Genomic DNA, 23958 nt, shown 5'->3' on the forward strand with positions numbered 1-23958 from the left:
CAGAGTGTGCCATGAAAGACAGGATGGTGTCGAGGAGGAGTCTGGTCTCTAATGGCGAACTGCTTGGCAACAACATTTTAATTGGCTCCTGACCAGGTGACCAGGGTTTGTGTGAGAGCAGTGCAGCAGAAAAAGCTCCTAGCCTGAAAAGAGAAAAGACCGAAAACCTATTACTGGATATAAGATTCCAGTAACTCTACAATAGCAGCTAACTGTTTTTTTTTCTCCTCATATCTCTATAACTTGCCCTATTTCTCTCTGAAAACCCCTGTCAAGGGGCAAAGGGAAAAATCACTATTAGAGACATTGAAAGGCAAGTGCTCAACCAGTGAACTACAGACTGAAGGTGCTGGAAGACCCACCTCGTGTCATCAACAAGTAACTGAAAGGAATTTGGAAAACATCAATCAAAATCAACCCATCAAATCCTGTACTCTGGAATTGGTGTTATTGAACTGTTTTATCCTACCCTAAAAATCGATGTTTTTGTGTGTCTTATGTGTCTTGTATGTGTGTGTATAGGGATTCAAGAAGGGGTAGGGTTTAAGTTATAGAGTTAGAAATAAGCAGTTCATATCTCTTTCTTTTGCCATTGGTTAAAGACAATTTGTTCAATAAACAGTTATTTACTTATTAAATTTATAAGCTTGGTGCTCATACTCTGTTAACCTAAATTAAACAATTAGGTAGCTGATCAAACATTTTCACATTTCTTGCAGAATGGGGAACAGTGGGGCTTGATATTGCAATGCACTGTCCCCAGTGAGTCATGACATTAACGATCTAGATCTTGGTGTGCAGGGGACAATTTCAAAGTTTGTGGATGATACAAAGCTTGGGAGTGTTGTGAACTGTGAGGAGGATGGTGTGGAACTTCAAGAGGGCATAGACAAGTTGGTGGAGTGGGCAGATAGGTGGCCGATGAAGTTCAATGCGGAGAAATGTGAGGTGATGCATGTTGGTAGGAAGAACATGGACAGACAATATAAAATAAGGGGTGAAATTTTGAAGGAGGTGCAGGAGCAGAAAGACCTGAGTGTATATGCACATAGATCATTGAAGGTGGCAGGACAGGTGGAGAGAGCAGTTAATAAAGCATATAGTATCCTGGGCTTTATTAATAGGGGCATAGAGTACAAGAGCAGGGAGGTAATGCTAAATTTATATAAGACACTCGTTAGACCTCAGCTGGAGTATTGTGTATAGTTCTGGGTGTTAAACTATAGGAAGGATGTGAACACATCGGAGACAGTGCAGAAGAGGTTTACAAGAATGATTCCAGGAATGAGAAACTTCAGCTATGAGGATAGATTGGAGATGTTGGGACTGTTCTCCTTGGAGAGAAGATGGCTAAGAGGAGATTTGATAGAGATGTTCAAAATCATGAGGAGGCTGGACAGAGTAGACAGGGAGAAGCTGTTCCTGCTCTTAAAAGGATCAAGAACGAGAGGGTACAGATTTAAAGTGATTTGCAAAAGAAGCAAATGCGACGTGAGAAAAAACTTTTTCACACAAAATGTGGTTCGGGTCTGGAATGCACTGCCTGGAAGTGTGGTGGAGGCAGGTTCCATCGAGACATTCAAGAGGGCATTAGATGATTATTTGAATAGAAACAATGTGCAGGGGTTTGGGGAAAAGGCAGAGCAATGGCATTAGGTCATAGTGCTTATTGGAGAGTCGGTGCAGACACGATGGGCCGAATCACCTCCTTCTGTGCTATTAAAATTCTGTGTTCCTGTGAACTGGTGCATTCTCCAAGGCAATGCCTCTGCCAATCAGAGTCTGCTTGCCAACCAATCAGCACTCTCTTCTGATACAGTATAGATATGTTGTTTCCCCTGACATTGGTAGTTTCTTGTGAGTTGTCCTGATGAGTGCAAGACAAAAAGCTACAACAAAAAATGTCTCCTTTATTCAGCAATACTCAACATTTTGTTTCCCAATGTCATCAGGACAATTCACTTTTTTAATAACAAAGATATTAATAGATTGCTTTCAGAAAAAATAGCTTTTGCGCTCCAGCATAAATTTTCATAAATCCAACTCCCTGTTACTGGCTGTGTACCCTCAGCGTCTGCCATGCAGAAACAATACAACTTGAAGAGCTTTGGCTGATTCATCACATGAATCTTGAGTGAAGCACGCCATTTTGACAGTGGATCCTCAGTACTGGCAGTGTCAACCTAGATTGTGCTCTGAAGTAGGGCTTAAACCCACAACCTTCTGACGCATGCATTGCCCCATGGTTCAGCCTCTTTGGATGCACTCCCGGTCTGTAGTCTCATCCAATGGGCGCGTAAATCAGAAAATTCCAGCCATGCTTCCAGACAACTTTCCATCGATCAACTTTAATTGATTTTGACGGGAAAAGGAAACTTTGCAGGGAGCGCTCCTGAAGTGTGGTGAGGATCGCAACCTCTCCAGCATTGTCCTGGAGTCTCCAGGAAATAAAGATGAATCTCCAGGACATAGCTGCAAGCAAATAACCTGAGGGAACAATCATTGGGCCATTAAAAAAATGTATTTTTAAATTTTCATCAGATGAATTAAGTGACATTTCATTTGTTTGCTGATTATAAAAACATTGGAGGTGGGGTTAAAAAAAGGCTTGTTGTTTAGCAGCCACCCAATTGCGAATTTTAAAATTCTCTTACTTAGTTTCAAATTCCCCATGGCCTCGCCTTCCCTATCTTTGTAACCTCCTTCAGCCCCACAACATTCCAAAATATCTGAGCACCTCTAATTCTGGCCTCTTTATATAATTTATTATAATTGCGTGCCTCCAGCTGCCATGGCTTTCTCCTTAAATCTTTCTACTTCTCCATCTTCCTCATAGTTGACAATACTCTTGCATCTGAGGTATAAGGTTGTGCTTCAGTTCCCACTCCAGCACTTGAGCACCAAATGTCAAGGCTAACATTCCAGTGCAGTATGGAGTGAGTATTAGAGGTTCTGTCTTATGGGTGAGATGTTAAAGGCCTGTCGGCCCTCTGTGGCATGTGTGAAAGACCCAATGGCACTGTTTGGAAAAAAGTGCAGGGGATTTATCCCTGGTGTCCTGGCCAATATTCATTCCTCAATTAACATCATGAAAACAACTATCACATTATGTCATTATCACATTACAGTTTGTGGGAGCTTGCTGTGCGCAAATTCGCTGCCACTTCCACATGCACTTCAAAACAATTCATTGATGGTGAAATGCTTTGCAATCCAAGTCATGACAGAATGCAAATCTTTTATTTTTCAAAGTCACTGTCTAAAACCTGTCCTAATACCAGCTCTTTTATTTGGCTGTACTCTGTAAAACTACTTGTGCCACTGTACTATGTTATAGGCGCTTTGTAAATGCAGTAGGTAACCGTGAGGAGCGGCACTGACCTGCAATGGAGCCTCCCGGGCTGCGGGTGGCGCTGTGGCAGGAGGGTCCGCGTCATCAGCGCGCGACGGAGAGAGCGACGGGAGCGGGAGGAAGGCGGCGGCGCCGGCGGCCGGTACCCGGGTTTGGTGTGAGGGTGAGGAGCGGGTTCGGGGCGCCCGGATATCGCGGACATGATCCAGGGGAGAGGAGCCGAGGTCCGGAGCCGAAACCGAGCGTGCGGCGTGGAGGAGATTAAAGCCAGGAGACGGCAGCAGGAGAGGGGTGAGGAGGCGGTGCCCGGGCCCGGGGAGTCACCAGCCGGACCCCCGCTCCCTCACTGAGCGGGGGGTGGGTGTCCTTCCCCCCGTGTGTTGGGAGGGGGGTCTCGTTCTCCCCGTGTATTGGGAGGGGGGTCTCGTTCTCCCCGTGTATTGGGAGGGGGGGGTTTCGTTCTCCCCGTGTATTGGGAGGGGGGTCTCGTTCCCCCGTGTATTGGGAGGGGGGGTCTCGTTCTCCCCGTGTATTAGGTGGGGGTCTCGTTCTCCCCGTGTATTGGGAGGGGGTCTCGTTCTCCCCGTGTATTGGGAGGGGGTCTCCTTCTCCCCGTGTATTGGGAGGGGGTCTCGTTCTCCCCGTGTATTGGGAGGGGGTCTCGTTCTCCCCGTGTATTGGGAGGGGGTCTCGTTCTCCCCGTGTATTGGGAGGGGGTCTCGTTCTCCCCGTGTATTGGGAGGGGGTCTCGTTCTCCCCGTGTATTGGGAGGGGGGGTCTCGTTCTCCCCGTGTATTGGGAGGGGGGTCTCGTTCTCCCCGTGTATTGGGAGGGGGGTCTCGTTCTCCCCGTGTATTGGGAGGGGGTCTCGTTCTCCCCGTGTATTGGGAGGGGGTCTCGTTCTCCCCGTGTATTGGGAGGGGGTCTCGTTCTCCCCGTGTATTGGGAGGGGGTTTTTCTTTCTTTATATCCATTTGCTGAACTCCCCGCAGATTCCAGCAAAATAACATTACAGTTTTGGAACTTCTTGGTGATTGTCGCTCACTGGGTTTCAGGAGAACAAAGCATTAAGGTTCTTATTTATCTCAATGGTGGGAGAGTTAAATGTCCACACAGTTTCTGTGAATCTGTTCTTGCTGAGGGCTATATTTTCTCTCAGAATGTTGTCTGTTACATCAATGCAAAGGATTCCAAACTCCTCTGTACAAATCTGTGACTATCTTCCAGTTTCTTCATAATAACATCAGCAACAGCTTGCATATATGCAGCACCTTTAATATGGCATTGACCCAAGACGCTTCATAGGGACAATTATGAAACAATCTCGAACTCAGTGGCTTAAGGAGATATTGGGACAAGTGGCAAAATGTTTTGCCAAAGGATGAGATTCAAGGAGTGTCTTGAAGTAGAAAAGTGTAAGATAGAGAGCTTTAAACAGGGAATTCTCAGGGCCTGCTAGCCATGGCTATCCATGCTAGAGATTAAACAATTGGTGCCAATGGGCTATTCAGTAAACTTTACTTCAATCCAGTTTGCCGTAGTGTGTAATACAGTTCTTGTTTGATGCTCTTACCTCATCACTTTATCTGTTCCAATGTTACACCCTCACCAGTGATGAACTAAACCTATTTAGCGAAAAGCAATTAGTGAAGAGCGATCGGATGGAGCAGCAAATTGGATGATGGCCTACTCAGCTCTTAAGATTCAAGGAGCATGAAGGTTGATTGCTGTCAGGCTCCTGAAGTGACATGTATTTTAAGGAGTCTCAAAATCACTTCAGCCCGAAGAGGTTTGGTCCTCCAAACTCTTCCATCCTAGCAGCTTGTTACGTTTTGAAGAACCTCAAGATTATTATTCCAAACTCGTATTGCAATATCTTGAATGAATTTCAGTGTAGACGCGATGCCAGGTACGTAGGCCATACGTCCCAATGCTTGACTGATTGAATCAAACAACATTCGTTCAAGCCCGCACTTGAAAAACATATAACAAAATGTCTGCATTTAGTTGTGATTCGGTGGTCTTGCAGCACTCGCTGAACAATCCTGAGTGCGTGTATAGCTACACTAAGAACCTATTTAAGATAATCAGTCGTGCCCATAAGGTGGCTCATTTGTGCTTGCCTGAAGCAATTTGCATTCTTATGCAAGGACCCATTCTCTGCCAACAAAAGGAATATGTTCAAGTGCTGTGCCTTTTTTGAATTATGTGGAGGCTTGAAGAGCCAGTAGTTCCCTGCTGTTTTTCCATGGCAATGCCTCAGCAAAATAGAGTGGATTTGCCAACCAATCAGCACCCTTTTCTCCTATAGTATAAATTGTGATCTTTTGAAATTTGGCATTCTTGCATTTGTCCTGATCAGTGCCAGACGAAACGCTTAGGCATCATGTCTCTCTTTTCAGCAAGATTGAGTTCTTAAGGTTTTTGTCATATCTGTTCTACAAAGAGAAGACTGAGGGATGAGGTTAGAAGTCTAGTTAGGCATTAGGAAAAGGTTTATAGGGTAGATGCAGGGAAGATGTTTGCACTTTTGGGTGAGAGCAAGTCATAAATGTAAAATAGTTGCTAATAAATCCAATAGGGAGTTGAGGAGAATCGTCTTTATCCAGAGCACAGCTAGAATGTGGAAGTTGCTACCCTAGTAGTTGAGGTGAATCGTATAGATGGATTTATGGGGAAGTTCAACAAGTACATGAAGGACAACTGGATAGGTTAAGTTAAAGATTAAATGAAGTAAGTGGAATAGGAGACTCGTGTGGATCACGAACATCAGCGTTGGGCTGAATGGCCTGTTTCTGAGTTGTAAGTGCTATGTGTAAATTGATCTTACACTTATTTCTATTTGCGTTTTGTTCCTACATTCTTGTTGTACTTTGAAGTTATCATCTTTTACCTTATCTCTACTACTTAAGCACAATACACAATGTTTGTTAGCACAAGTGCAAATGCTTCCCCTTGTGTTGGTGCCATTAAGTTAAATAAACTTGCATAATTACTCTGCAAGCTTTTAACGTGACCCCAGATTACTGTTTTACTAAATTTCTTGCTAAATTCCTTCATAGCACGTGACTTAAAATTACTTGGAATTTCCCTTCTACGTACAGCTCTGCGGAAAGCACGCAAGGAAAAGCAGCTGGTTAGCAAAAGATTGCCAAGGGGCCTGCAGGGTGATGGAGAGGAAATGGAGATCAGGGAGACGTCGATCACGAAGGAGGAGGTGAGACACAATCAGTCCGCATGTGTATCTAGCCTTGTCCCTGAGAAACATTTTAAGAGAGCGCTTTTAATTTGAAAGTGTAGCTTGCTCACTAACATGTCCAATCTAACTTGTCTTGTGTGCCTAATTTCCACAGGTTTTGCAGCTTTTCCAGAGGATTCAGCATGGATCGGATGATCGTCTCGCTGCTTTACGCTCTCTACGTCAAATGCTCCAACTGAAGGAGACACAGCAGATGTTTGTCAGGTACTGACAGTCAAATGGCATTTTTTGCTTTCTCTGACAGTCCACTCACATGCAGGGTCGCCTAGCTACAAGTTCTTCATCTATCTCCTGGACTCTTTTTCAGTTGGTTCTCTCTTGATGAGGGCAAGGCCATATTTATTGCCCAGCCAAGGTAGGTTGAGAAGGGCTGGTGAGCAGTCACCTTCGTACAACTGAGCGTTTTTACTGGGCTAATTCAGGTAATCTTGAGCCAGCCACAGAGTGTGGGACTGGAGTGATGACTAAGAATAGACCAAATTCTGGTGTCAAATTCCCTTCCCTGAAGGACATCAGTTGGCTTTCTCACAACAATCTGGCAGAATTTGTGACCATTTGTTTCCCTCCCCCAATGCCAGCCCACGCATGAGCAGACTTATCGAATTTCATTTCACAATTTGGTGCTGTCTGGCATGCTTGGCCTTAGCTCACCTATGGTTTATCAGTTAACCCCCTTGGTCTGGGTTTAGAGAACTGTATAGTTGGTTCTGACAGCTGCCTACCAGGGAAAAGCAGAACTGGGAGACTGACTGGTTCGTTGGGTTAAACACTGACCTCTCGCTTCATGAATCTGGGATTCAAATCCAGCCCAGGATCTTAAGGCAGCCAAATGCACTGAGTTCAATTTAATTCTGAGTGGGTTAATAGCTCTTTCAAAGAGTTGATGCGAGTATGACCGGCTGATTAGCCGATTTCTGTGCTCTAGCGTTCTAGGATACAGATTTTTCCAGTTTCATTCGTGTTTTTAAATCCCTTCAGGGTATCATCCCTCCCTAACTCTATCCTCATACAACACTCCGATCTCTTTGCTCCTCCAATTCTAGCCTCTTTGGGTGTTTGCTTTGCGCTACTTGTTGGCAGCCATGCCTAAGCCCTAAATTTTTGTCCCTTCCCTCTGTATCTCTCTCCTCTTTTAAGATGCTCCTTAAAACAAACGCCTTTGATTAAGCTTTTGGTCACCTGTCCTAATGTCTCTGTATGTGGCTCAGTGTTAGATAGTCACTTCTGTGAAGTGTTTTGGGACTTTTTACTACATTAAAACGCTCCAGAAATGTAAGTTGTTATTGATGGGCTCAGAGCGCAAAACTCTTCCTTAAATAGCACAGTTTAGCACCAAACTGTTATTCCTGGTCTGAGGCTACTGGCTGCCCAGTGGAATAATCTGATTCTTGTTGAGTGGGCCCCCTTGTGAAATTGGAAAAAGCTCTATTTTGCAACTGTTCCTGGCCTGTGATATGTGCGATAATTAAACTGGGTCATTGAAATGGGAAAGAATTCAACTCCTTTAACACGTGTATCCTACACCTGGTGGGTACCTCATCCACATAGAAAATTGGAGCAACTGTACCGTCTATTAACCTGATAAACCAAAGGTTCTCTGAAAGTGGAAAACTCCCATGTTGTTTTCTGCCCCTGTGTAGGTTTGAAAACAGTATCCACGTCCTCATCGGCCTCTTCACCAGCAACCTGGCATCGGTTCAGCTTGAGGCCACACGGTGTTTGCTTGAACTTTCCCATTCAGATGACCAAAGCACCTCACTTGTCTGTTTGCCCGCAACACCCTACCTCCTGACGTACCTCTCGGGCCAGAGTGCAAAGTTCACGGTGAGCAATCGATTGCAGAACGCTGCTTACGATATTTTCAGAGGTCAGCAATGGCTCAGTGGGTACTGCTTTTGTCTCTGAATCAGAATGTGGCAGGTTCCAGTCCCACTCCAGAGCACGAATTGAGGTGCTGAATGACCTACTCCTTATGTTCTCTATGTCGGTTCTCACAATACCTCCTAAACATCCCAACCTGGGTACATCTAACCTTGATACTTCATGGTCTGGTATGTAACCGGTGCATGAACTGAGCACCGTGGTTCAGTATCACACTGAGAATTAAATTTACCAAGTAATCCATCGGAGAGCCTGGGGCGAAGTTCATTATTGGTCTCTGAGCTGATGTTTGAAAAGTATATTGGTGCTGATAAGTCTCTGATTTAAAAAGTAATTATTTTTGTTGGAAACACTCTGCTGCAGGAGCTGTGTCTGTACATTCTGGGGAACCTGGCAGCTGAGAATGAAGCTGTTCGGAATCAACTTCTGGTACAAGGTGTGATCCAAGCTCTGGCGATCTGTTTACAGGTGAGACGTACTCATTAGCATAACTGCAAATGAAACTATTGTTAATTTTTTCAGTGCTGCGTTATGGAAATATTTAGCCATGTATTTACGGACCCGGGCAAGGGAGGGAGCTGATAGACCATCTGATTTCAGTCTCTTTGGGGCTGGGCATCTTGCGAGCCCTGTGCCTGACGGACACTGCATTGTATATTTTTCTGTATATTTTCATTGACTCTGTTGTCTTCTAGTCAATGAATTCTGCCCAGACTGCATTGCTTTCCTTTCTGGTCAACTATCCATTTATGAGTAGAGTTCGGACAGGGAGCCCAGTTTTCACGGATGGTTTCCCCCACGCGGAGAGGTTTGAAAACTATAACATTGGGCTGTCACCACAGTAGTGCCATTAAAAAGAAAGCAAGGGACTTTATTTCGATAGCACTTTTCACAATCTCAGGATGTCCCAAAGTGCTTTACTGCCAAATAAGTGCTTTTTGAAGTGTAGCCACTGTTGTAATGTAGGAAACACGGCAGCCAATTTGCGCATAGCAGGCTCCCCCAAACAGCAATGTGATAATGACCTGGATAATCTGTTTCTTAGCAATAACTGAAGAATAAACGTTGGCCAGGACCACCTCCCCTTCGAAATACTGCTGTGGGAGCTTTTATGCCCACTTGAGAGGGAAAACCGGGCTTCGGTTTAATGTTTCATCCAAAAAACAGCACCTACAACAGTGCACCACTTCCTGGGCACTGCACTGAGAGTGTCAGCCTAGATTTTGTGCTCAAGCCTCTGGAGTGGGACTTGAAACCATAACCAAGTTGAGAATGTTGCCAACTGAGCAGCTGACAACACCTGTTTTCTGGTTAAACGAGTAACAAGGGGATCTGTACCCTGCAGAATGGGTCTCTATTGGATTTATACACTCATTTGGTAGTAGTCTTGCTACTGAGCTATTGGTTGTGGGTTCAAGCCCTGACAATGGACTCATGCATCGTTTAGGCTGACACTACATGCGGCACCGATCCATGTTCCCTCTAAACTGTGTGGCCATGCAGCAACGCAAAAGTTTCCACTCGGGCCATGTACAAGTCAGACCCTTTAAGTTACCATGCAAAAAATTTTAAAGGGCCATCATTTAATAAATTGCTCATGCACTATGAAAAGTTTGGAGGGCGCATTGGTACTGATGGGATACTGCACTGTCAGAGGTGTTGCCTTTTCTGGTTGTCTGAGTATTAAAAGGGATCGAATTGCAGTGAAATGTTAAACTGAAACCCCAGCTGTCCATTCATCATGGATGTAAAAGATCCCATGTGACTATTTAAGGAGACTTCTCCAGATGTTCTGGCCAAAGTTGTACCCTAAACTGACATGACGCAAAGTATATTTCTTTCATTTGTTGTTTGTGCACAACTTGGCTCCTGTGAAGCTGAATGGCAAGACGCTGGCTAGACCAGCATTTATTGTTCATCTCTAATTACGCTTGGGAAGGTGATAGTGAGCTGCCTTCTTGAACCGCTTAGTCCATACCCACAGTGCTGTTAGAGAGGGAGTTCCTGGATTTTGACCCAGTGACAGTGAAGGAACAGCGATATAGTTCCAAGTCAGATGATGTGTGGCTTGGAGGGGAACTTGCAGGTGGTGGTGTTCCCATGCATCTGCTGCCCTTGCCCTTCTAGGTGGTAGAGATCATGGGTTTGGAAGGTGTTGTTGAAGGAGCATTCGCCCCACTCTCATCTCATTTTGCCTTGCTTCATCATGCCTTTTTGCCATTTCTAATCTCTTCTAACTTCCATTTTGATGTTCTTCACCCCTCCCTCCCTCCCCCCGCCTCTGTACTTGTGTAAAACCTATTACCTCTAATGTTTTTCACTGATTATATTTTAAAAGTACTTCAATGGCTGTAAGGCACTTTTGGACATCCCAAGGTCGTAATCTGGGTAGTTTAGTTGTGAGATCAAAAGGAGATTTGCGTTGTGTTATTGAAAGGAAGGTCCCAGATGTTAACACCCAGGGACAATGAGAGCTAATTCCACAATCAGGAGACCCTTAGTCTTCTAAAACCCAGAAAGGTGTTATCGGCATTGAGTGATAAATAGTTGTGCTGGAATCTGTCCCTTTGTTTCTAAGATGAAAAGCAGTGGTAATTGGAGATAGCGGATTATTATTTCTGGAAAAACTCAGCAGGTTTGACGGCATCTGTGGAGAGAAAGACAGAGTTAACATTTCGAGTCTGTTTCACTCTTCTTTAGAGCTTTGTCTTCCTCTCCACAGATGCTGTCAGACCTGCTGAGTTCTTCTAGCATTTTTTGCTTTTGTTTCAGATTTCCAGCATCCACGGTATTTTGCCTTTGTGATTATTATTATTTCTACTTGGGTACAGAGCTAGTGCATGGAGAGGAGGGTGGAGGAACCCATTTTCAGATCGCTGTAACACCTGCTGCCCACCAGAAATGCGACAGGAGCAGTTACACGTGTGCACTCAGCCCACACTGCGGCTGGCGAGGCATGCACAACTGATTCTGAAGCCTTTCCGCCAGTGGCAGGTGCTGACTATGTTATGGCAAATGCCAATTACTGCACAACCTGACTAGCTCATTTGATAGTTAATTGGGTTCCTAGTCCCAGAGTTATGGGCTGCAGCCCCCCCATTAGGCAATGATTTTCTTTTATTTAGTTTTTTTTCTGGTGAATTGTGGTGAATAAAAAGGCCTTTGCCGCAGGTACAAGAATCATAAAAAGTGTACTCGGATTTCCCGGGAAAACCCAGTTACCGAAGAATACATTTGTTTGTAGAAAATGGTGAACATTAATAAATAATGCAAGATGGAGTAAGCTAATACATTTTGATGCTTCTCAGTCTTTTTGACATCATCCGCAAAAAATTCTTATTAAAAAAGCAATACCCCGATGTATTTCAGATGAGAATTTTATTAATGACTTGCAAATGAACAGAACATTTTAGGGGACAGCCAATCCTAATATGATTCTGTTTTAATTTACTTCCTAATACCAGGTTCCAGTTTGTATCTCGAAACATGATTTAGGCTGTCTGTCTAGTTGCAAATGATAAAATGAGATATAAGACGCAAAAGCATTTCTCACTCTTTGCAGCTGAATTATCTCTGCACGTACGCAGGGAGTGCTCCCTTAGTGTTGTGGCACAAATAAACACAGCCTTCTGTGGTCAGGTTACAGGCTTCCCTATAAACCTACAGCTATCACATACAGAGGTGGGGTTGCAGTTTTGGTCTTGAGTGATCCACAGCCAACTAAGATGGGGAGAGCAGGAGATCGATGTTAGCCAGGCCTGCACCTTAAGCAAAGAAAATGTCGACTCTATTGTTCACCAAGTGGAATGCAGGTGGCAGCTTGCACTCAGAGTTTGAAAATCTAGATTGTAAGGAGTTAAAGCAAGGCTACAGGGTTCACCTAGCGGAAACTGGAGGGAGAATCCCCAGGAACAGGGAAAGGAAAAAGAACAGAAGTGAACACTTGGGAGCTGCAAAACATTTTGGAGTGGGTCCAGGACAGTGAATATCTACTTAAGAGACCAAGTGACTTAACAAAATTGGGGTTTCCGGTTGTCATTAAAAGTAGAAAGGGGCAAGTTCTGTTCTGTTTAAAGTGCAAGTTGCCTATGAAAAGTTAATACTGTTTAAGTAATAGTTTTATGTTTAGTCATTGATACAATAAAAGTTTTAAAATGTAAAATCTTGACATGTCATCCCTTCAGCTAATAACCGGAAATGTGAATTTCTGTTTAAACTGTTATGGGTCTTTACGGAGATCGTAACCCTCCATATAAATGCAAGTGCTTTTTCCTCCTTTAATCCTGCCTGCCCTGGTGTTTCACTCATCCTTCAAAATACTCTTTAAAAATTAATGTCTGACTGCACTTTCCTTTCCGCCTTAACCTCAAGCTTTGATTGCCAGGTACCTTGGGCCATTTCTTCTAAGAGCCAGTGTGTAAATGTAATGCGTTCCTAAAGCAGTTGTCTGTCTCTTTCAGTCACCCCATGGAGCTGTGGTGGAGGCCGCAGCCTATTCACTGTCCCAAATGCTGCAGGCCAAGGAAGCAGGAGAGAAGATCATCCCGTAAGTTAGCACCCAGCCAGGGCCTATATGTATCTGGGCCCACAATGAATGCATGTCTCTTCCACTCAGAAAACTCCAGTAGCGTTATATAATATCTACAGCACAGAACCAGGCCATTCGGCCCAACTGATCTCTACTGGTGTTTTTGTTCCACATGAACCTCCTCCCACCTTGCTTCTTCTATCCTTATTGACATAGTCCTTTCTTTACTTATCCAGTTTCCCTTTACTTACATCAACCATTCAGCCTCTCTCCAGCTGCCATTGCCAGGTAATATTAAATGCAGAGCATTTCGGAATAATTCTTGTCATCCTGAAAACCCGTTAGTGATTAGGGCGATAACTCTAACTCTATACCAGGTCTCCAACTCAATTCCGTGACCAATCTCTTCACTTCCGCACATTGTCGTCTCCTGCAACATAAAGTTCTCGTTTATGTTTCAGTTTACCAGCATGCATTTTCTTTTCTTACTCATTTATGCCACTGCACTGGTTTCCAATTTGTTCCAATAACATTAAATCTTGTTCTTCAATGTGGGAGCAACTGCCTGAAAGGTTGATAGGCAAAATAAGGGCTTCTAGAGTTGGGGGTAATATATTAACATGAATAGAGGATTAGTTAACAGGAAGAAACAGAGTGGGCATAAGTAGAGAATTCTCAGGTTGGCAAGCGGTGAATAGTGCACACAGCATTCCAGACGTGGTCTTCGCAAACCCCTGTGCAACTGGAGCAGCACTTCTTTATTCTTGTACTCCAATCCCCTCGCAATAAAGGCCAACATGTCATCTGCCTTCCTAATTGATCCACAAAGATCAGTGCTGGGGCCTTGGCTATTTACAATCTATATTAATGACTTCGATAAAGAGGTAGAGACTAATGTATCTAAGTTTGCTGATGATATCAAGCTAACTGGGAAGGTAAGCTGTGGGGAGGACACGGAGAGGCTGCAAAGAGATATAGGCCGGTTAAGTGAGTGGGCAACAAGATGGCAGATGGAGTTTAATGTAGGGAAGTGTGAAGCTATTCACTTTGTAAAAATAGAAAACCAGAATATTTTTTAAAAGGTGAGAAATTTGTAAGTGTTGATGTTCAAAGAGACTTCAAAGTTAGCATTCAGGTGCAGCAAGCAATTAGGAAGGCTAATGACATGTTGGCTTTTATTGCGAAGGGATTGAAGTACAAGAATAAAGAAGTCCTACTCCAGTTGCACAGGGTTTTGGGGAGACCACGCCTGGAATGCTGTGTGCAGCTTTGGTCTCCACATTTAAGAAAGGATATACTTGCATTGGAGGTGATACAGCGAAGGTTCACCAAATTGGTCCCTGAAATGAGGGTTGTCCCATGATGAGAGGCTGAGTAAAATGGACTTATATTCTCTGGAATTTAGAAGAATGAGAGGTGATCTCATTGAAACCTGCAAAGTTTTGAAGAGATTTGATAGGGTAGATGCTGAGAGATTGTTTCTGCTGGTCAGGGAATCTAAAATGCTGCCCAGTCTCAGGGTAAAGGGGCCAATCATTTAGGACTGAGGTAAGGAGAAATGACTTCATTCAAAGGGTTGTGAATCTTTGGAATTCTCTACCCCACAGGGTTGTGGATGCTCCATCGTTGAATACATTTAAGGCTGGGATAGACCATTTTTTGGGGTGTCAGAGAATTAAGGGATGTGGGGAACAGGCAGGAAAATGGAGTTGAAGCCCAAGATCAGCCACAATCGTATTGAATGGTAGAGCAGGTTCGACAGGCCATATGGCCGCCTCCTCCTCCTATTTCTTATGTTCTGAATGTATATCATATTATAAGACTCATTCAGCACAAAGGAAACTGTGGAGCTTAAATTAAGTAGAAAAAGCAGAAAGGGAGAAGCATCTTGAAAGCAATAGAAGCTGGGAATATAGATTGAGTTGATTCAGGGCAGTCCGCGGTTATTGCGCGATACCCTACATTGGAGTGTGACTGCAGATATTTACATTCGATAATCTGGCATCTTTTTTTTTCTTATTATCAACCACATTGAGTAATTGAAGCAAATAGCGTGAATGCACTTAAGGGGAAACTAGAAAGCACCACGTGAGGGAGAAAGGAATTGAAGGAAATGCTGGTAGGTTGAAGTGAAGAGGGGTGGGAGGAGACTTGTATGGAGCATAGACATCACCGTGGACCAGTTGAGCTCAATAACCTGATTCTATCCTGGACATACTTTGTTTTTAAAAAAAAATTGTCTGTAGTTTATTAGGAATACTTCTTTTCATGGGATGTGGGTGTCGCTGGCTGGGCCAGCATTTATTGCCCATCATTAATTGCCCTTGAGAAGGTGGTGGTGAGCTTCCTTCTTGAACCGCTGCAGTCCGTATGGTGTAGGTACACCCACAGTGCTGTTAGGGAGGGAGTTCCAGCGACAGTGAAAGAATGGTGATATATTTCCCAGTCAGGATGGTGTGTGGCTCGGAGGAGAGGGGTGTTCCCATGCCCCTGCTGCCCTTGCCGTTCCAGGTTGCCGGTATGGAAGGTGCTGTCGAAGGTGCTTTGGTGAGTTGCTGCTGTGCATCTTGCAGCTGGTACATGTTGCTGCGTTGGTGGTGGAGGGAATGAATGTTGAAGGTGGTGGATCTGGTGCTAATGAAGCGGGCTGCTTTGTCCTGGATACTGCCAAGCTTCTAGAGCATTGTTAGAGCTGCATTCATCCAGGCAAGTGGAGAGTATTCTGTCATACTGTACAATGTCTTTACACTAACTCAAAGCCTCTGTTCACCTTGTAGTGCCCACTTCCAGAAATCAGCTCTGCACACTGAGCTCTGGTGTGAACTGAAGTCGAGCAGAAAAACAGAGCTAAAGTTTACTCTAAAGAAGAGTCATACGGACTCGAAATGTTAACTCTGTTTCTCTCTCCACAGATGCTGTCAGAGCTGTTGAGTTTTTCCAGCATTTTGCTGTTTTTATTTCAGATTTCCAGCATCCGCGCTGCTTTGGTTTTATTTTTGAACTAAAGTCAAACTTGACGTGGTGGGTGGAGCGCGGTCCCAGCACTGGGACTTTCCCCATCTCGTGTGGGTCTGATATAGGCTAATCGATAGACATTGATTGCTGTGATTAATCAATTCCATTAGCATCTCGTGCAGCTGCCAGGATGGTAGACATCGTTCTGGATAGACCTTGGTCATTTTTCATCTAGATTTTAAAAATTCATTCATATGATATGGGTGTCACTGGCTAGGCCAGCGTTTATCACCCATCCCTAATTGCCCTTGAGAAGGTGGTGGTGAGCTGCCTTCTTGAATCACTGCAGTCTTTGTGGTGTAGGTACACCAACAATGCTGTTGGAGAACAAGTTCCAGGATTTTGACCCAGCGACAGTGAAGGAACGACGATATGTTTCCAAGTCAGGATGGCGAGTGGCTTGATGGGGAACTTGCAGGTGGTGGAGTTCAAATGTGCCTGCTGTTCTTGCCCTTCTTGATGGCAGAGGTTGTTGGTTTGGAAGGTGCGATCAAAAGAACCTTGGCGAGATCCTGCAGTGCACAGCAGATCCAGTAGATGGTGCACTGCTACCACAATTCGTCTGAGGTGGAGGGGATGAATACTTGCGGATGTGGTGCCAATCAAGCAGACTGTTTTGTCCTCTCTGGTGTTGAGCTTCTTGAGTGTTGTTGGAACTGCACTCATCCAGGCAAATGGAAAGTATTCCATCACTCCCCTGACTTGTGCCTTGTCCTTGGCTGCCCTTGGACAGATTTTGGGGAGTCAGGAGGTGAGTTATTCGCCACAGAATTCCTAGCTTTTGACCTGCTCTTTTAGCCATAGTATTTATATAGCTAGTCCAGTTCATGTTGATAGTGGGGATTCAGCGATGGTAATGCCATTAAATGTCAAGGGGCAATGGTTAAATTCTCTCTTGTTGCAGATGGCTATTGCCTGGCACTTGTGTGGTGCGAATGTTTCTTGCCACTTGTCAGCCCAAGCCTGGATATTGTCCAGGTTTTGCTGCATTTGGACATGGACTGCTTCAGTGTCTGAGGAGTCACAAATGGTGGGGAACTTTGCGCAATCAACAGCAAACATCCCCACTTCTGACCTTGCTTTTTTTTCATTATTCGTTCATGGGATGTGGGTCTTGCTGGCTGGGCCAGCATTTATTACCCGTTCCTAATTGCCCTCTTTCAGAGGGCATTTTTAAGAGTTGATCACATTGCTGTGGTTGGGAGTCTGGAGTCACATGTAGGCCAGACCAGGTAAGGACAGCAGATTTCCTTCCCTAAAGGGCATTAGTGAACCAGATGGGTTTTACAACAATTGGCAATGGTTTCAGGGTCATCATCAAACTTTTAATTCCAGATTTTTTTTATTATTTCACCATCTGCCGTGGTGGGAATTGAACCCAGGTCTCCAGAGCAATACCCTGGCTCTCTGGAATACGAGTCCAGTGACAATATCACAATGCCACCACACCCCACAATGGAAGGAATATCATTGATAAAGCAGCTGAAGATGGTTGGGCCTAGGACACTACCCTTAGGAACTCCTGCAGTGATGTCCTGGGACTGAGATGATTGACCTCCAACAGCCACAACCATTTTCCTTTGTGCTAGGTATGACTCCAACCAGCAGAGTTTTCCCCCTTATTCCCATAGACTCCAGTTTTGCTAGGGCTTCTTGATGTCACACTCGGTCAAATGCTGCCTTGATATCAAGGACAGTCACTCTCACCTCACCTCTGGAGTTCAGCTCTTTCGTCCATGTTTAGACCAAGGCTGTACTGAGGTCAGGAGCTGAGTGGCCCTGGCGGAACGCAAACTGAGTATCAGTGAGCAGGTTTTGCTGAGCAAGTGCTGCTTGATAGCACTATTGACGACCCCTTCCATTACTGAGGGACCGCTGCCATCATTCAGATGAGATGTTGAACCGTGGGCCCATATGCCCTCTCGGAGATGGCACAAGGAGACTACCCCTGCCCCCTCGACATTCTCAGTGGTGGAGAGCTTTGGGAACCATAGGTCCAGAGGCATCCATCACACGTCATGTTTGGCTTTAGCTCACATTGGGGATCTGTGTCTGCAAAGGCTAGAAAGGGCATTGCAGGAGAGCAAAGGCTATGAGTAAGTGTAAAGTCATTGTATAGTGTCCCTTACTGACAGAGGACATTCATTTGCATATTACATATGATGTAATCTTACATTGTAGGTAATATTTTTGAAGAAGGGAAAGTAATTCTCCCTAGTTTCCTGTTCATTATTTATGTTGTGGTGCCTTCTCAGAATCGACCACAGGAGACTCAGATACAGGTTAACGATCATTTTATTCAAGCGAACGCAGGCAGAGTCTGTCTTAAACTAGCTAAAAACAGAACTCTACCGATTACAGGAAAACCATCTTTTTTTACACAGTCTCTCTCACATTGCGTTATTTTCAAATTCCAATTTTGTCAGTACATAATTACATAATAAGCAGATGTTCCCAGTCCCAAGTACGTATCTTTTCCTTACCCAAGCAAGGCCCCTTTATCTCGTTCTAACCTAATACTGTTTGCCTTTGCCTTATCTGTTTATCTTCATTTCCCCGCCTCCCCCTTTATGTCTCCTCGCTAGTTAATCCCTTGTGATCTCCAAGATCTTTCTGGAGAGTTCTGCTAATATCGGCCTTATGGTGTACAGGGTTTGCCTGGAGAATTCTGACCGTTGGTTTTTACTAATCGAGGTCCCTGTTTAACTCGTACCAATTTATCCCTCAAGCAAGATTACTAAAACAGATGATTTTCCCAAAATCTCTATGGGAATTTGCTGTGCCCAAATTGGTTGCTGTGTTTCCTACATTACAGTAGTGACTACACTTCAAATAAAAAACTGCTTCATTGGCTGTAATGTCCTGAGGTCTTGAGGAGTGCCTAATATAAGCGCAGGTTGTTTAATCGTTATCTTTTAACCTTCAATTCTGTTGAAGGATACATAGCAGAAACATGAATGGGTCTTTTCTCTACACATACTGACTGAGCTGGTGTGAATTTTTCAGCTTATTCTCCTTTTATTTCAGGTTTTTGAGCATTTTCAGTTTCTGTTGCACATTCAGTTGGAAGGAGTTCTGGTCAATTAGCTGCTGTGCTGATTTCCTGTCACTAGAGGGTGATAGTGCTCTTTGTTAATGACATTGAAGTTCCGGCAGCTTAGTAGTAAAAGCTGGAACCAAAAGCAGGCCATTTGTTTTTGTTGGTTAATAAAGGCTGTAGCCTGCATTGAAAGGGAGGAATGGGAAAGACACTGATTAACCCACCAGTACTGTCAACGGATGTCACTATAAACCTTTCACTTGTTCAGTACCTTGCCTCTGAATTGTAAAGTTGCACCTTCAACTTCCACTTCAGAGACTTGAGCACAAAATCTCGGCTAAAATTTCAGTGCAGCGCTGAGGAATTGCTGTACTATTGGAGGTGCTGTCCTACAGATGAGTCTTAAACTGAGGTGTCGCCTGCTCTCTCTGGATGTAGAAGGTCGCATGGCCGTTATTTTCAAAGAACATCTGGGGATTTCTCCCCAGTGTCCTGGCCTAATATTTAACTCTCAACCCAACATAATTAAAACAGATGATCTGATCATTTATTAGATTGCTCTTTGTGGGAGTTTGCTATGTGCAAATTGGCTGCTGCATCTCCCACATTACAACAGCACCCTTCAGAAGTACAGGTCAAGTATCCTTTATCCGAAAACCTCACTTTCTTTGAACCTCATTTGACCTTTAGCACGAAGCCTAGTTGTTCGTCTGCACTGTTTACCTTGGCGATTTTTGTGATGAACACATCAAAAAGAAACTTATTACAGGTATCCTGTATTATCCAGTGATGCATCTTATTTTTATAGCCGATTTATTTACTTGAGACTATAGCTAGCTTTAGGGTATTGTCGGGTAAGTTTTTATATGCGGTACCTGAAAAACAAAATAGTGTGAAATCCAAAATGCAGTCACCCCTGAGGGTTTTGGATAAACGATACTTGACCTGTTCTTCATTGGCTGCAAAGTGCTTTGTGACTTCCTGAGGTTGTGAAAGGCATTGTGTGAATGCAAGCTCGTTCTGTTAGATGCTGTACCGGTAACTGAATTTCTAGAATTCCATGGTTTTAGCATTCACTGTCTCCTTTTCCTTCTGTTGCTAACATATATATTTGTTTTCCTGGCAGTTCTGTTCTGGAAGCAAACCTGACTCCACATTTGATCCGTTTGTTGGACCTGGATTGTGAATTTGGGGTGCAGACGGCTGTAGAATGTGCCTGGTGCCTGCATTACATCGTGAGTAGGTAAAAAGCCAGTGGTCATTTCAGCTTTTTTTTAAAATTCATTCATGGGATGTGGGCTTCGCTGGCTAGGCCAGCATTTCTTGCCTATCCCTAATTGCCCTTGAGAAGGTGGTAGTGAGCTGCCTTCTTGAACCGCTGCAGCCCATGTGGTGTAGGTGGGGGATTCAGAGTTGGTAATGCCATTGAATGTCATGGGGTGTTAGTTCGATTCTCTCTAGTTGGAGATGGTCATTGCCTGGCACTTGTGTGGCACAAATGTTACTCGCCACTTGTCAGCCCAAGCCTGGATATTGTCCAGGTCGTGCTGCATGTGGACATAGACTGCTTCAGTATCTGAGGAGTCGCGAATGGTGCTGAACATTGTGCAATCATCAGTGAACATCCGCATGATGGAAGGAAGGTCATGATTGCGGCAGCTGAAGATGGTTGGACCTAGGACACTACCCTGAGGAACTCCTGCAGTGATATCCTGGGATTGAGATGATTGACCTCCAACAACCACAATCATCTTCCTTTGTGCTAGGTATGACTCCAACCAGTGGAGAGTTTTCCCTCTGATTCCCATTGACTCCAGCTTTGCAGGCGCCATGATACCACACTCGGTCAAATGCTGCCTTGATATCAAGGGCAGTCACTCTCACCTCACCTCGGGAGTTCAGCTCTTTTGTCCATGTTTGAACCAAGGCTATAATGAGGTCAGGAGCTGAGTGGCCCTGGTGGAACCCAAACTGAGTGTCAGGTTATTGCTAAGCAAGTGCCGCTTGATAGCAGTGTTGATGACTCCTTCCATTACTTTACTGATGAAGGAGAGTAGACTGATGGGTTGGTATTTGCCCATGTTGCATTTGTCCTGCTTTTTGTGTACGGGACATACCTGGGCAATTTTCCACATTGTGGGGTTGATGACAGTGTTGTAGCTATACCGGAACAACTTGGCTAGGGGTGTGGCAAGTTCTGCAGCACAAGTCTTCAGAATATCCTAAGGCCTTTGCAGTATCAAGTGCCTTCAGCTGTTTCTTGAAATCATGTGGAGTGAATCGAATTGGCTGAAGACTGGCATCTTTGATAATGAGGACCTCCGGAGATCCCCAGAGCATTTTATGGGTCTCTGGATTACTGGTCCAGTGAAAATACTGCTACGCCACTGCCTCCACCTCAACTGGGTCTCACATCCTCGTCCTGCACCGCATCACACTGACTGTCCTGTTTTACCCAGTATACTGGTGTTTATGCTGACTTATATTATCAATAACAGCATTAATGAATCTTCAACACGTTATCAGTGCAAAGTTCACATCAGAGCTATCTATTCTAACCCCATCTCCCACCCCCCCGCCCCCAACTTTTAATATTTTCAAAGGTTTGCGAAAATGTAATTTTTAAAAAAACATTTATTCTTGAATGTGGGCATCACCAGAAAGGTTCGTCATTTTCTGCACATCCTTATTGCTCTCTATAGCTCAGTGACTTGCTGGGCCACTTCGGAGGGCACTTAAGTGTCAACTATGTTTTTTTTTTCCTTTATTCTTTCATGGGAGGTGGGTATCAACGACAAGGCCAGCATTTGTTGCCCATCCCTAATTGCCCTTAAACGGAGTGGTTTTCTGGGCCATTTCAGAGGACAGTTAAGAGTCAACCACATTGCTGTGGGTCTGGAGTCGGGTGTAGGCCAGACCAGGTAAGGATGGCAGATTTCCTTCGCTAAAGGACACGAGTGAATCAGATGGGATTTTACAACAATTGTTGATGGTAATGGTGACCATGAAAACTGAGACTAGCTTTATATTTTTTATTCACTGAATTCGAATTCTAGCTGCCATGGTGTGTTTTGAACCCATGACCCCTGTGCATTAGCCTGGGCTTCTGGATTACTGGTCCAGCGACATTACCACTGTGCCGCCATCTCCCCCGGGAGACTGGCATTACATCTAGATCCAGACCAGGTAAGAATGGCAGGTTTCCCACCCGCCAGGGTCATTAGTGAACCACTTGGTTTTCTACGAGAGCCACATGGTCACTGGCAGTGACAGCAGCTTTGTAATTTTCAGATATTTTTTTTAAACTGAACTAAAATTCTCAAAATTCTGATGCTGGGATTTGAACGTAAAGATTCCGGTTTACCCATTTAAAAACCTGACCACACAATACTGCTGCAGTCATCACCTTTGAATCAAATCCAATAGATACTTGTGTTGTTCCATGCATCACTAACCCCTTTGTATGAGAAAACTCTTATTCCTCTTCCCCTAAGGTTGTTTTGTTGCTCACTCACTGGTCAGTGAAGATAATATTTCACTATTTAACTTATCAAGCCCTTTTTACAATTTTCTATGTTCCTTTTAGGTTCCCCCTAGAATCATAATCACAGGCCATTTAACCCATTGTGGTTCGGCTGGCCCTTTGAAGGAACTATCCACATGGTTCCAGCTAACCACCTTCTGCACATGGAGCCAAAATACTTCAATTCTCTCACCATAACTATGCCCTTCCATCTTTGGTACCATAATGAATTTATGTTACAGCTTTTCCAGTGTCATGTCTATTATACGACACCAAAACTGCCTACGCTACTCTAATTGTCCGTTATGCAAGTCTTATAAAACACATCATTGCTGTCTACGTTCAGTGTACCCCATGTAAGACTCAGATTCCCATTTGCTTTTCCTGCCTTAAATCCTGCTTTTAAAGATCCTTGTGCCCCTGGCCTTGGTACAGGTGTGCCCTGGTACAGGTAATCTGAAATGACTGTCTTCTCTAGGGTTGAGGGCCATTCGAGGTCTGAAGTGATGAGTGGAGCAGTGATTCCTGCACTGCACTAAACCTGAATTGTAAATAATGGCCTTTTACTAATTGATGATCAAAACCATTCCCTGTTTCTTTGAAGGTTTGGCCTTTATCTGTTGTCCCCTCTAACCCTTTCTGCTTTGGGCAATTCTGTACGGTTGCATTCATACTATGGGTTTAGCAGTGGGATCAACACGGAACTTCAGGTGCAAAGATGTAAAAGTGGCTCCAAAGCCAAGTTGAGCAAGGCTTCGTCAGCCAAGACGGTGTCTTCTCTTCCCTTGGGTTTGAGCATAATTACTTCAATTGTACCCTGGGTGTACGGTTGAAGAGGTCCCTCCCAACCAGTTCTACTGAAAGGCCACATCACAGGCATTAATCTGTGTTTTCCCCTTGAGGCATTGATCACCCTGTCCACTCTCTGTATCTTTACTGTCCAGTTACCCATTCATACTCTGCACTTCTGAGAACTGGGGTTCACTTTACCTTGTCTGTAAGGAAAACCTGGGAGGGTCAGTTGATCAAAATAATCTGTTATCTCTCTTGCAGTGGTGTAAACAGTGAGTGCATGATCTCCCAGGGCCTCATACGCCAAGCTGTAATACTGCTGATTGCACTGGGCAGAGCCGTTGGTTCAGGCACAACAACAGATGGCATGGAATTGGTAAGTAGAGCTGGGAGATCATTAATTTATCCCCTCATGCCCGTTGTCAATGGCTGTTCAGTGTGGGAGAAGGTCCATGTACAATAGAAAGAAAAAAGGAAAGACTCAAATTTATGTTGTGTATTTCACAGCCTCCCAAAACAGCCAATGAAATGCTGTTGTTTTTTTTTCCTGAAGTGTAGTCACAGTGTA

General features: G+C 44.3%; 1 protein-coding gene across 4 annotated transcripts in view; it reads left to right on the forward strand.

Annotated features, from left to right (window-relative positions):
- The first annotated feature begins 3456 nt into the window (after window positions 1-3456).
- tmco6 (transmembrane and coiled-coil domains 6) overlaps window positions 3457-23958 on the forward strand; it is a 44683-nt gene continuing 24181 nt past the window's right edge. For all 4 annotated transcript variants that reach the window (XM_078551215.1, XM_078551216.1, XM_078551218.1 and 1 more), the window contains exons 1-8: window positions 3457-3643; window positions 6457-6569; window positions 6706-6815; window positions 8252-8435; window positions 8856-8960; window positions 12953-13038; window positions 20202-20318; window positions 23652-23766. In XM_078551215.1, coding sequence (XP_078407341.1) covers window positions 3553-3643; window positions 6457-6569; window positions 6706-6815; window positions 8252-8435; window positions 8856-8960; window positions 12953-13038; window positions 20202-20318; window positions 23652-23766 — 921 coding nt within the window. In that variant the 5' untranslated portion in view covers window positions 3457-3552. The remainder of the gene's footprint in view (window positions 3644-6456; window positions 6570-6705; window positions 6816-8251; window positions 8436-8855; window positions 8961-12952; window positions 13039-20201; window positions 20319-23651; window positions 23767-23958) is intronic.

This window comes from Cetorhinus maximus, chromosome 10 (genome assembly GCF_964194155.1).
Source record: "Cetorhinus maximus chromosome 10, sCetMax3.hap1.1, whole genome shotgun sequence".
Lineage (NCBI taxonomy): Eukaryota > Metazoa > Chordata > Chondrichthyes > Lamniformes > Cetorhinidae > Cetorhinus > Cetorhinus maximus.